Source organism: Phyllostomus discolor, chromosome 4 (genome assembly GCF_004126475.2).
Source record: "Phyllostomus discolor isolate MPI-MPIP mPhyDis1 chromosome 4, mPhyDis1.pri.v3, whole genome shotgun sequence".
Classification (NCBI taxonomy): Eukaryota; Metazoa; Chordata; class Mammalia; order Chiroptera; family Phyllostomidae; genus Phyllostomus; species Phyllostomus discolor.
Window position 1 is genome coordinate 28050483 of NC_040906.2, and position 13821 is coordinate 28064303.

Below are 13821 nucleotides of genomic sequence, written 5' to 3' on the forward strand. Positions count from 1 at the left end.
CTCTTGTGCTGTTCATCATTCCCTCCTTCCTAACCCCTGTTGACCACTGTTCTTTTTAGTGTCTCCATAATTTTGCCTTTTCCAGAATATCATATAGTTGGCATCATATAGTTTGTAGCCTTTTCAGATTGCCTCCTTTTATTTAACGATATACATCTAAGTTTCTTCCATGTCTTTTCATGGCTTGATAGCTCATTTCTTTTTAGCACTGAATACTATTCCATTGTCTGGATGTACCACAGTTTATTTATCCATTCACCTACTGAAGGACTTCTTGGTTGTTTCCAAGTTTGAGCTATTATGAATAGAGCTGCTATAAACATTAGTGTGTAGGTTTTTCTGTGGACATATTTTCAACTCATTTTGGTAAACACCAAGGAGTGCCACTGCTGGATCATATGGTAAGAGTATGTTTAGTTTTGGATGAAACCGCCAAACTGTCTTCCAAAGTAGCCGCAGTATTCTGCATTGCCACCAGCATGCGTGAGAGGTCCTATTGTTCCGCACCTTCAGCCACATTTGGTGTTGTCGATGTTCTGGAATCTGGCCGTTCCAACAGGTGTGTGTTGGTACACATTAGCTTTTAGCAAGGTCTCAGTCTTTTGAATCATGATCCAATACTAAGTACCAGCTGCCTCTTCAGGAATTATATATTCTATAGATTTGGTAAAGTGTGTGATTACTGAAAAGATCATCGATACCAGAGACAGCCAGCCCTGAGCTTTGTACCTTAATTCTGGTGCACTACCATGGAGGAGTTATTTCACTTCTCTGAGCCTCAGCTCCTCCTTTCTAAAATGGAAGTGATAAATTAATAATAATGGTACTTACTTCAGTGAGTTGTATGAGTAAATTGTGTACTTTCTCTAATTTTATCCAAGTGATTAAAATATTCAACCAGAATGGAACTCAGGACTGAACCTTGTACCATGCCACTATCGGCCTTTCTGTGGGTTGAAATAACTGTTCTTGGAGCTCATATACCTGCCCCACCACCCAGCTCACAGTTTTGTATTTCAGGTATATCTGCACAGGCTTTGTCAAATGCCTTAGCAAAATCAAGCGCTCAGTAAGGTCAATTTCTTTGGACTATTTATATACATTTTCCCTTCTTCCGTCTCAGATTTTGGGTGGATAGGCACTATTTTTTAATTCTCTCTTAATTAGTTCCTCCTTGTTCTTCTAAAACATATATAAAGTTCTTTGGTTTCTAGGCTACTACATTTCCTGAGTAGATGATCCTTTGACAAAGTAATTTGAGTTTCCTTGGCTTCTTTCAGAAGGAATCATTGTAGAAAAATGATACATGTGTTAGCTGAGACGAATCTCTCATTTTTTTGAGGGTTATGTGCACGCGCACATGCCTGTGTGTCTGATGGTGCAACGGGGCTTGAATTACGCCTTTGGAACTCTTTGCTCCTATCTTTCCACTCAGTATCTCTCCCATCAAATCAGAGCTTAGATTCCTCATCACTTTTGCCGTCATCACAGACGATTAGGATTCAGTAAAAGGAGATAGCCTGAAATTTAATTCTAACCAGTAGCTCAATCCAAACTCCTAAAACCTGGCTGGGGTGGGGTGGTAATGTGTTCTGATAGCAGGTTAATGAAGGAAGAAGCGCCCCCAGGAAACCATAACAAAGAATCTTAAGCAAGTCCTTTTGTTGACAACTTTATCCAAGAAACTATCTTCTCTGGAGACTGTTTTAAACTTTAGACTAATCGTCTCCTTGCCACAGAAGTCCTTTTGTTGGGAGAGATTGTAAGTGAACACAGGAGTGACAGGCTTCTGTAAGCACAAGCTCTGCTCACAGATTCCTTCCGTTGTCAGTCTCCCATCTGTCCCGTCGTCCTTCCTGCCCAGGGATCTACCAAATAATGACATGGATGGAATTATTCAGAAGTCTTCTTCTCAGACAATTTCCATCGATGTCTAATTTTTGAGCCAATCACTGTGAAATTCTGGTCAAATGACAATAGCAATAATCTTCCATTGCTTTTTCTTCAAGTATTATGTAAGGTTGCTTTGGACATAATATTTAGAACACTGAAAAATACTCCAGATCACAGGTGACGGTATAAAACCCCTGGTCCAGTGTGTAGTTAACTTCGAAGCTTCTCAGTAAGCTGAAGCAAATTAAAACTGAAACAGCAGTAATGTTGCCCTAGATGTAAATGAAGAATAAACAAAATCAAAATAATAAATGACATCATACAGACTCAGTAAGAAAAACCTGTTTAACATTATGGCAAAGTTATTGGTAGAATCATATCTACTGATAGAAAAAGGAAAAATAAATTAGAACAGAGGCAGCATCTTGCCCTGGTGGTAAGAACTAAGTAAACTTTTAAAATAATCAAAATCTATCTCTGGATCTACGAAATGCAGTTGTACCACATCACACTCTGTTCAAAACACACCAAGCTTTGAAGTAATATGTGCAAAGTGCCTGGCACGTGGTCTGCACCCAGGAAATTATAGTGTCCCTCTATTTCTCCACCGTAGACATCAGTACGCGCTTTTACCATACCTGAAACTGACATTTTGAGGATCTTTTAAGAGTTAATGTTGAGGCGCTGCTGGCAGTTACACATCCTAATGTCCCAATTTACATTTTAAATCTCCTGAAAAGTGAATATTTTAACATTAATTCCATTTAGTGGGAAAGATTTACAGGCCCCAAGTGTCCACTGATTACCACACTTGCAGTCTCTCCAGCTCTGGCACTTCCAGATTTTGCCGATCCCAAGCCATTTATTAAACGGTTTAATTGCTCTAGTTTGCCCCTTTTGTGGTTCATCTCCTACGGGTTTTATCTCTTTGCATTATTAGTACCGAGGGCCTAGGGACATCATGAGATTACTCTAGTAGAGGCTAAATCTGCCTCCTCCCTACTTCAATTGCTGGCACAGTCACCAATAACTGATTTTCTTTTGTGACCAATTCACATCTACAGGTAACAATTCTTCATGAAAAGTCACTATTGATTAGAGAGGCCAGGTCTGGTTGCTAAATACAACAACATAACAAGAGTAGAAGTGATAATAATGCTTCATGTAGCACTGCCATCTGAAACCATTTCCATCAAAGGCTTTGATAATTTTATGAAGCACAAATCCTTCACTTTATAGAATGTAGCTAAAGTAATTCTCTTCTCCTAACTAGTGGGTTTTAAAAATGGCATGATTGCACAGTAAAATCTCTGCTCTAGAAAATATTTTGCTTGGGGAATTCTACATTACTATATTGCCTGTTGTAATTCCAATTGTACGTATATTGTCAAAATACAAACTTAGGTATTTCATAAAATACTCTATGAAATAGCTATAATTCTGAGTTATAATTTCCAAATTTCTAAATACAATGATCTTAGAAGATCCAGAAAAGAGACTCCTTGATGTGTACATGTCTTTAAATATCAACAGCCAAAGAGAGGGCCATAACAAAGGGGCAAAGAGCTGAACCCTGCCCTGTGAACAAGGCTGGAGTGTGGGGGAGGGGTAGGGAGTATGCCAGTGGGGACCATCTGGGCCCCAAAAGTTCTGTTAGGAAGCACAGCCAAGCTGTGGTTGCCTAATAGGTGGCCAAGTCATAGTCTGATGTTTGTGGCTTGGGATACAGCCAGGGTCACCTAAAAAGTTGGCTGGCTGGCTCCATGCGTGGGTCCCACCTTGGTCTCCCTATTGAGATTACTTCCCCTCTGCCCACCATGGAAGGCCCAGTGTGAGAAGTGCTCTAGTAACATCCAGGGATGTCTGCACTATGGTAGCTTTTGGAGTTGTCCAACCTGGTTTCCCGTGCCTACCAGCAGAGCTGCCTTTAGGATAGCTTTGGAGAAATCCTTCACAACAGCTCTTCCTCCTCAAGATTACTTGGGGAGGCTGTGCTACCTGTGGTTGGTTGAGGAGACTCCTGAGAATAGCTGTGTCTGTGAGAGTGTGACTGGTGGGCAGCTCCTGCCTGTCCATCAGTCCCCTTTGGTTTTCTAGAACTCAGCCTGAGTGCAGAAGATACAGCCTAAGAAGCCTGTGGCAGTGATGACTTGATTCTCATAGGCCTCTAAAACCATCTCCTGGGCAGGGTCAGCTTCTGAACCAGGTCTTTTATGACACCTGGAGGCAGGTCAGGTGGGAATTTGCATCACCACAGTGACCAAACATCTGGTTTACCTGGAACTGCAGCAGTTTTAGCACTAAACATCCCACATTCCCAAGACAACCCTCAGTGTCAAGCAAATGGGGACAGCTGGTCACCCTGACCTCTGATTTTTGCCTATTGGCTGGCAGAGGAAACTTTGTAGCTAAGGAAATACAGTAAGACAGTTGTAGTCTTTTATTCTACATGTCAGCTGAAGGCCTCGCAAAGGCCTTCACATTTTGTCTTAGGAGTCTTACCACTCCTCTGGGAGTGGGACAGACAGGTGATGCATGTTGTCACCCTCTTTTCACAGCCTGAAGAGGTTAGGCGGCCTGTCCCTAGAGTGGGAATGAAGGGCCAGACGCAGAACAGAGGTGCTTGGCAGCCTGCTGGCCTCAATCACTTTTCAGTTCTGTCCGTAAGGAGCCTCTCTGTTGAAACTGCTTACCTGGAGGGAGATGGTGATGTCACCCTTTCTTTTCACCAGCATTTGCTGAACTGGGCTGGGTGGTGACCTTTCCGGTAGGAAGCCAAAAGGTCATACATTTCTGGCTTTAGTCTCACTCCTGAAACTGTAAACAAAGACTCCTCTATATGGAAAAAAAAAAAAGAGAGAGAGAGAAAACCACCAACATATTATTTCCTGGGATTTCACAGTATACTTTTTGTCTTTTTAATATTTGTCACCTGAAGAGATGCCAAAACATGAGCCACACTTACCCACCAATAACTTATACTTACTCATGGATAACTTGCTTTACTGAATCTACTCACATTTGTCAAGTGGCTCCTATTCAGTACAGTTCAGTGCATATTTACCAAATGAGCAGCTGGGTGAGGCAGTATGCTAGGTGTTACAGACCGTAAAATCGGGAACAAAATAGGGAGACACACACACTAACAAAGATCAAAAGTGAGGTGCATGACAGCCCCTCTCCTGAGTCTATTGAGGAGCACAGGAAAAGCATGGACAAGGACGCTTTGAGCCTTAAAGGATGGCTATGGCCATAGTCAAGGACTCGTAGGAAGGACATTCCCGGCTGAGGAATCGGTATGAGCAAAGGCATGGAGAAAGGAAAGTGTGTGAGAGAATTCCAAGTGAGACCCCGGCCAGGAAGCTCAGTTGCAGGGGTGTCCAACATGCTGCCTGCGGGCCGCATGTGGCCCAGGATGGCCATGAGTGCAGCCCAACACAACATTGTAAATGTACTTAAAACATTATGAGATTTTTTTGTGATTATGTGTCACAATGCATTTAATGTGTGGCCCAAGACAACTCTTCTTCTTCCAGTGTGACCCAGAGATGCCAAAAGTTTGGATATCTTTGGTAGAGCTTCATTCCAATATACCAGTGTTGTGTGTTTGAACGCCAGTCAGGGCATATACAAGAATCGACCAATGAATGCATAGATAAAGGGAATAACAAATCTCTCTCTCTCAAAATCAATTTAAAAATTTTAAAAAATAGAGAATTGCAAGTAATTGTGCATGGCTAGAGCAAGGCACACTAAAAGATAACGTTGGGAAAATGGGTTAGGACCAGATGGTGAAGGGAGTTCCCAAGCCGAGGAGTCTGAACATCTGTGCCAGTGATGATAGGCAATGAGCACCACACTGGGCTAGGCGTGTTTAGGAAAGTTTCAAATCCTGTTACATTAGATGCATTAGGAAATCTATTTAAGTAGATTCTAAGTGCAACTTTTGTAAATTAAAAAAAGTTAATATATATTTTGTAATATATATGCATATTACATTTGTCCTCTGCTTCATGCATTTGGTTAGTTCAGAGTGCTGGCAGTTTATATTGTTATAAATGCCTGTGTTTGTTAAGTGTTGTTCTTGGGTGCTTCCTGTGCTAAAGTATGAGCCAGGACCTCCAAAAGATAACATTTTAAGGGGCTTATCTGCAAAAATGGGGATAATAAAACTTCCTGGCAGACTGTGCTAAGCTTGAAGAAGATACATACAAAACATATTGGGGGGTTCGTGATACATGATACATTTTAGCTGGTAGTAGTAGTTGTTACAGCATCAGCATAGCCATCATCTGAGAAAAACAGCAAGAGGCAACAGCCACATTGTCACAAAGCATATCCAACACCTGCTTAGGACATCTTTCCACTTGGGCATTGCTCTGCCACGCTCACAGAGAGCACAAACTTAGGGTGCTTTAAATATTGCACAATTTACAAAAAGAGAAGCTTCTAGATTTGGTGCACCAAAAGCCTCAGATGCCTTAATAATATGGTTTGCTGGAAGCTGCTCACACCTGAAGGGAAGAAATCATCTTGCAATGTGAGCTCTGCCTTGCTCAGCCTAGATTTAGACACTGAGTAATCTGTGGCCCTGACTCCTTGAGCTTGGAAGTACATATCCTCTAGGTTGGAAAGGGGAGACATCAAGTTTTGTTGATTTGCATAATACATTTTTAGAGGTACATTATAATATGCAATTTTATATTCTACTTTCCTTTTAGCTCACGCCATAGCATAAACCTTCCAACAGCTAAAATAAACAGTGCAGAAGCTTCATAGATTACTCTCATAACAACTCAAGTCCAAACCATCTTGGAGACTTCCTTCAGGGAGCAGTGTCCTTCTGCCTTGGGGACAGTGGCATGAAGATATCCCTCAGGCTTCCTTGCCCCTCAAATGCAGCAGCCCCTCAAAAGCAAGGAAACAGGGAGGAGAGAGAAGGGGAAAAGAGATGGAGTGAGGGGAAGATGAAGGGGTAAGGGAGAGATGGAAAAAGTATGGAGAGAAAGAGAGAGAGAGACAGAAACAGAGAGACAGAGAGAGATGTTATCTGACAGAACAGTGCTGGGAAAGCAACCAGTTAACCAAAGGGATTCCAACCAGTTTGGCCCTGGACTGCTCGATTCTCCTTCCCAATTCATGAGGGGGAGAGGGAGAGAAAGGAAATAAAAGAAAGAAGAAAAGAGAGGAAAAGAAAGAAGGAAGAAAGCATCAGAGCAGTTCTCGTGCAGCAATCTCACAAATGCAAAACCTTCCATTCGGCTGACTCCTCATTAGCTTACTGAATCTGACAGCATAATTATCACAGCTGCTTCGCGCTTAGAATAAATAAATACGAAAGTGGGTGTTTAAAAATTTTTTGAGAAGGGATATTCAGTCATCTAGACAGTCAGTAGGACAAGTTTATTTAAAACTTTTAGATTCTTATGTATTTAGATCATTTCAGAACGAGATAATGAGATAGTTGTCTTTCAGTCTAATTGAGTTCCTAAGCTCCTGGCTGTTGGCTGTCACCCTTTCAAACTTTGCTTTAACTTTCCTTCCTTTAGAAATCTGATCCTGGTGTCTCCATTTACTCTTCTTGGGCTGAGAACCCGGTGAAGGCACAGTGCACTGGAGTGCAGAAAGTGACTTAATGGGACTGAGGAGCTAAGTAACCTTTCACAGGAAACAAGATAATCAAATCTCTTTTACTTGTTTGCAATGGCTAAAAGAGAAAGCACAGGTTAAAAAGAAAGCTTGGAAACTGAACCATCATTTCAAAAGGTCTTACAATTTCTCTTGTCACGTGCTTTTGGCACTACTCTTACACATCAGCAATCCATCAGCTGGAGTTGCTTAGTGAATTTAATTATTCAGAGTGCACACAGCCTCATGAGTACATGGTAATTTTAGCTCATGTGTATGCATATAAGTTTCATATCTTCAAAGCCCAAAGGATCACACAGCACTTTAAATTGAAGTTGCTAACTAACAAGATGTGCACTTAAAACTCTGACTAGGAGCACAGCACATACACATTTCCAATTAAAGCAGATGATCTTTCCTTTTAAAATTAATTAGTGCCTATTTATCTTTTCCTCTTCTTTCCACCCCTCATTCCCCCAGGACCAAATTTATATGAACTGTTACATGTAGTGCATTAAAAGCTTTATAAAATAAACATTCTGTCAATCTGGGATAAAGGAAACTAGCGTTAACACATTGTGCAGGTTGAGAACTTGAGGTTTATGAAGGTCAACAATGCATCTTACATGAGGGAAAAAAGAAGACAACTTGGGTCCTTTACCTCTCAGTCCAGACCTCTGACTCCCTGTACCATTTGTCATACTTCATTATTTTAAACAATAGAGGCAATGCAACATCAGTATTGAAAGAAAAACTTTGAAAAAGGAAAAAAAGTATCCACAATCCTTTCAATTTTGTTGATATGCACAATACATTTCACAGGTGCATCGTAATATGGAATTTTGTACCCTGCTTCCTTTTAGCTCATGTCATAGCACGAACACTTCCATGGTACCACAGACTCCTGTGAATTATTTGAAATGATTACACAGTATTGTGTGCTGAGTTGGTATGCCAACATTTGCTCAAATGGTTCTCCAGTGTTGAATATTTAGATTGTTTCTTTTCTATTTTGATCTGCAGTCAAATGCTCTACCCCTGAGCTATACCCCCTCTTATTTTTTCTTTTTATTTTGTAATTTTAAAAAAATTATAGACAACACTGTAATGAACATGTTATGCATCTAGGTTTATTTCTGTTCAATTGTTTCTTTGTATAATTTCCAAGAACTGAAGTAGAGGGTTGAAGGCTGTGAGCATTTGTATGGCCCCTGATATATATCCCATAACACTTTGCAAAGATTTCTCCAACTGACACCACCAGCAACAGAGAATCATTTTACCCCAACCTCACAAACACTGGGAGTCATTAAGTTAGAGAGAAAAAATAACTGATTTAACAACTATTTGTATTTATTTATTCACTAGTAAGGCTATTTATTCCATATGTTAATATGCTCTTTTCTCTCCTTTGCAAGAAATTGCTATTTTATGCCTTTGACCAATTTTCCATTGGATTCCTGATATCTTTCTTATAAAATTGAATGAATGATAGTGAAACAAAAAATAAGCTGCCATGGATTAAGAAATGGGAAAACCCAAGGGGGACTGTGTGTTAAAGAAGAGAAGAACAGAAACTAAGACAACAGGTCAGGGGTCTCGATCAAACATAAAATGGAGCCCTCTGAATAGTGAGATATTACCTGGGGTCATGTGGAATCCTTCCTGGGAAGGCTTTAAAATAAACATAGGTAGTGTGTGAGACAGGGCAGAGGTCATGGGAGTGGGAATCAAAATCTTGGTTCCCATCTTCACTTTGTTACTAAGTTCCCATGTGATCTTCAGTGAGCAGCAGTGAGTAATGAGTGGCTTGGGAGTCTGAAATTAAATCATGGCTCTCCCACTTACTGGCTGTGTAACTTTGAGCTATTTACTTAGCCTCTCTCAGACTCAATTTTCTAACAGGTAAGTAAGGATAATAACTCTAGCCTTGCCAGGTAGTGTATAGATTAAATAAGAATTTTATGTAGGCCCTGACTGGTGTAGATCAGTGGAGTGAGCATGGGCCTGCAAATCAAAGGGTTGCTGGTTCAATTCCCAGTCAGGGCACATACCTGGGTTACAGGCCAGATCCCCAGTAGGGGGCTCTCAAGAGGCAACCATGCATTGAGGTTTTTCTCCCTATCTTTCTCCTTCCCTTCCCCTCTGTCTAAAAATAAATAAATAAAATCTTTAAAAAAAGAATTTAGGTAAAGTATATGAATGTCCAATGAATGGCAACCACTATTATTCTTTCCTGGGTATCTGGGATTCACCTATGTAATGAGGATATGGAATAACAAGTCTCTAAGACCCTTCCCACTCAAAGGTCTCTAACTCTTTCCTGAAGAGTTTATCTTTGCTTGGAGATTCTTTCATGCTAACAAATTTAACCAATTTAAGGGCTTGGTGGGGCTGAGGGACTTGGTTGACCCAGACTTTTCCTAGCAACACAGCTCTATGCAACAGCTTTAAGCTATGTCTCAAACCAGCATCTCCCCTAAGGTATGGGAATGGGCTGGGGACAACTGTGAGGTGTGTAATGGAGGACACTTCCTAACTTACTTCTTAAGTACTGGTTAATGAAGAATTTAAAAGGTAGGGAGGGCGGTCTGTCCTAGAAGCAGAACAGAGTTGAGAGAGCTGGCTCAGAATCCACCACCTCTCTTCCCCACTGTGCCTAACCCCTGAAACCTGGCTTCTAAAATGACAAAATATTGACTGTTGAATAGATAAGACAATAAAACAATAAATAGAATGGTTTGCTATCATAAGCATACACAGAAGCTAGACTAAATTTCACTAATACATGTTCAAGAGTGTTTAAATTATTGCAAGAGTGTTTACATTATTGATAAGGAGTAAAAATCAGGATGAAATGTAAATCAGAACTGTGACACTATTGTTTTTGTAAAAGACACCTTCAGAACAATGTTAGATGCTAATATGAGGAGGATGCCACTCTTCTCCCTGGGTATTCTTCCTCCCCAAGCATCCAGACCCCACCATCCTTCACACTCCACTCACAAAGTGGTCCTTGATCCCCACAGCTGGAGTTAATCTCACCTCCTTTGAGCAGCCAGAGCACTTCACACTTGATCTGCAGCTGTTGAGGTAGTTGTCTCATTTCCTTAAGGGCTGTAAGCTCTTTGAGGACAGGGTCCATGACTAATTCATTTTTGCATCCCTCAGTATCACACCTAATACATGCTCCATAAATCTCCGATGAATGAACTGGAACATAATTCTCCCACTGTGTTAGGAAACTGAGTCTATGCTGAGCCCTACGCTGATGAAGGAGAGAAACAGAACCTATATCTGGGGGTGGCGGGAGGTCAAAGAAGTTCAGCCTAGAGAAATGAGCTTGGGAAAGTGATACCAAGGGATCTTCGAACATATTGAATATTAAAGAGATATTAAAAGAAAGCCCATTTTTTTTTGTTTTCAAAACAAAAAATTACTCAGATTTTACTGGGAACCATGAGTAAGCCTGCTGAAGACCTACCAGAGTACAGATAGTAGGGTGGTGGGATGGAGGGTTGAGGTAAATGCCATGCCTTTTTCCACCCCAACAAGTATGACAAGAAGGACTCTGGTAAATTGATTTTGCAAAATTACTTGTGAAACAATTGTGGTCTTTAAGTTTTAGGACTTTTCTCCCCCAAGATGCGGAAACACGTTTTAAAGGAGAAGGGGGATTTAGCCGAAGAAAGAATGGGAGATACGCCGTCTGGGATTTGGAAAGCAAAATGGGACCCACTGACGGGAGAGAGAGAGAGCCTTTGATGTCCTGAGGATCAAGGACCGGGGCTTAAGGACCAGACTCTTAAATCACGTGGCGTTTACTGCCCTAGATTAAAAAAAATACTCTTGTGGATCAGTGTCTGTGGTTCAAAATGGCAGGTTTCCAAAATCAGTCTTAACTCTCCAAGGGTGACATTTGGAAGGCCCCCTTGCAAGAACGGAGTGGGGCCAGTTTCTACAAGGGGCAGCTTAATGATTTTCTACTCCCCCCACCCCCAAATCATTAAACAGTGTTCCTTTCCCAGAGCCCAAGTTCAAGCTGAGGGCAGAGGGAATTAAACGAAGAAGCCGAAACTGCAGCTAAGATTAGGGAGTTGCCAAGGGCCTAATTTTAGGTCTTTGCTGCCCCAGCTGACGTCCTGCTCTGCTGGCTCAGGCTCGAGGACCACAAGTGTGGCCATCGGCTGACGGCTGTGTGAGAAGAGCGTCTCCCTGGCCATCTGCAAAAGCAATTAGCTTGGTGTTGGTGTGTTTTGAGAGAGACTCCCCATAATTTTTCCTTCAGCAAATGTTTCTTCAGGTGTTCAGGAGCCAATAAGGGAAAACGTCAGCGCTGGGCAGAAGTTCCCACACGCTTGCCATTCTAATATTCACGCTTCTCCACTTCAGAGTTCTCTCCAAAGGGGAACTAATCCTGGAATTCCTGGATTTTCATGGCAAGTAACCCTCTGATTTCCACTGGTCATGAGCTTACTGTCACGACCTGGAGAAAGGGTTGCTCAGGACTTCTCAGGCTTTGCGAAAATGGACATGGATGGGTGCGAGCAATTCTTGCATTTGGGGGAGAATATCTATGTCACTCCTCCACTGAGTATTAGGCTGTCCTTCCACTTTTCACATATTTCCCACCCACAGGTTTCATGCTTAAACTGTCTTCTTCAGAGGGCAGACAGTAAGAGTTGGCATCATCTCCCAGATCAAAGGGGAAACAGAATATATTTTAAAGTGACAACTTTGTTATCCTGCAACCAGAATAATAAAATGATATAAATATAAACCTCTAAATCATTCCATACTGAATTGTCACCAGAGAGCAAAATTTCTTGCATAATTATGGCAGGGAAACTCTCTTTACAAACTCCTCACAAGAGCATGTCTTATTTTTGCACAATTCTTATGCCTGGGGCAACCCACCAGGGATGAGGATATAGCTTCTGTGTCTCTACTGGTTGGGAACTACGATAACTGGTTGGTGTTCCCCGTCTGCAAAGGAGGCTCTTAATAAAGGCTCATTACCATGGGCAATAAAAAAGTACACTGGCGCTGCCAGGCCAAGGGGATGCATCCTCTAGAGCACAGGTGGCAAACACAAGGCCCGAGGGCCAAATCCAGCCCTCCACCTTGTTTTATCTGGCCCAGCACCTTGTTTCTACCCGGTGGCAGCACCAAGCTCTCCCTTAACTGTTGAGGAGTAGTTACATTTATACAGTCCTAAAATAAACCTTCGGCCCTTTGAAGGCAACCTCGAGGCTGATGTGGCCCCCAGTGAAAATGCGTTTGACACCCCTGCTCTAGTGGATGTGCCCTTGGTGAGGGCCACTGCTGTCAAGGTGCACAAACTGGCCCCAGCTGCTTCTCTCTCTTCCTCTATATTTCTTTCCAATTTTCCTGATGGATTTGCTTTCCCTGTCTACTTTGTCCCAAGTCCCATCTGTTGGTCTGTCTCTAAACCTATTTCTGCACCCCCTCCCACATGCACACACACATACACACATGAACCCCCAATCCCGCCCCCCCTTCCCCTGTCTCTTGGCACTGGCCCTTTCATCTTCTCCCTCGGGGATTTGAGATGTCGCTGCAGGAAGTGCTTGTCGGCCCAGGCAGCAGCAGCAGAGCCCCGTGGCTTTGACAAACCTCATTTAATTGGGAGGAAGCCAGGAGAATTTGAAAGACCTGAAACATCCATGAAACTCCTTTTATCAGGCATAATTTAAACTCTGCATGGAAAAACCCCTATATGTATAAAGAAAAGTCAACTTCCCTCCTGCTGTGAGCGTTCTTCGTCTCCCCCAGCACAGGCAGCCTCCTGCAAGATTCCATCTTTTCATTTTTCTAAAAGTGTCAAAGTAGATTTGGGTTCTGTGGCTGGGCGAACAGAGAAGGAATACAGATCGGTCTCTCTCTTACACCTGCATGTGTGCGCACACACGCAAGCAGAGCCCCTCTGTTGGTGGCTTTGTTTCAGACGGCCAGGAAAACCCAAAACTCCAATTTCTAACAACACATCAGTTTGGACAGCGATTATTTCTTCCTAATTACCCTTCATCAGGCAAAAGCTGATGCCCAGAAAACTTTGAAGATCCCAGCAGTACTCTGTATGTGGAATAATAGATCCTGGAGGAGGGCCAATGGGAGAAGTTTCTTTAAGTGGAGAGAGGAGAGTATGAGAGCATGAGAGAGAGAGAGAGAGAGAGAAGAGAGAGAGAGTACACCCAAGCTTGTATACTTGCCTGAAGTGGTAGTTGGAAGTCCTAAGCCTGAGAGGAGAAAGCTAACAAAGAGAGATCTAGGGGCTCA

The 13821-nt window shown here is 42.1% G+C and overlaps 1 protein-coding gene across 2 annotated transcripts in view; it reads right to left on the reverse strand.

Annotated features, from left to right (window-relative positions):
- Nucleotides 1-260: 260 nt before the first annotated feature.
- Nucleotides 261-13821, reverse strand: part of CDK15 (cyclin dependent kinase 15) — an 81757-nt gene continuing 68196 nt past the window's right edge. For both annotated transcript variants that reach the window (XM_028510631.2, XM_036023059.1), the window contains exons 13-14: nucleotides 4587-4728; nucleotides 261-2165 (exon numbers count right to left, since the gene is read on the reverse strand). In XM_028510631.2, coding sequence (XP_028366432.1) covers nucleotides 4619-4728 — 110 coding nt within the window. In that variant the 3' untranslated portion in view covers nucleotides 261-2165; nucleotides 4587-4618. The remainder of the gene's footprint in view (nucleotides 2166-4586; nucleotides 4729-13821) is intronic.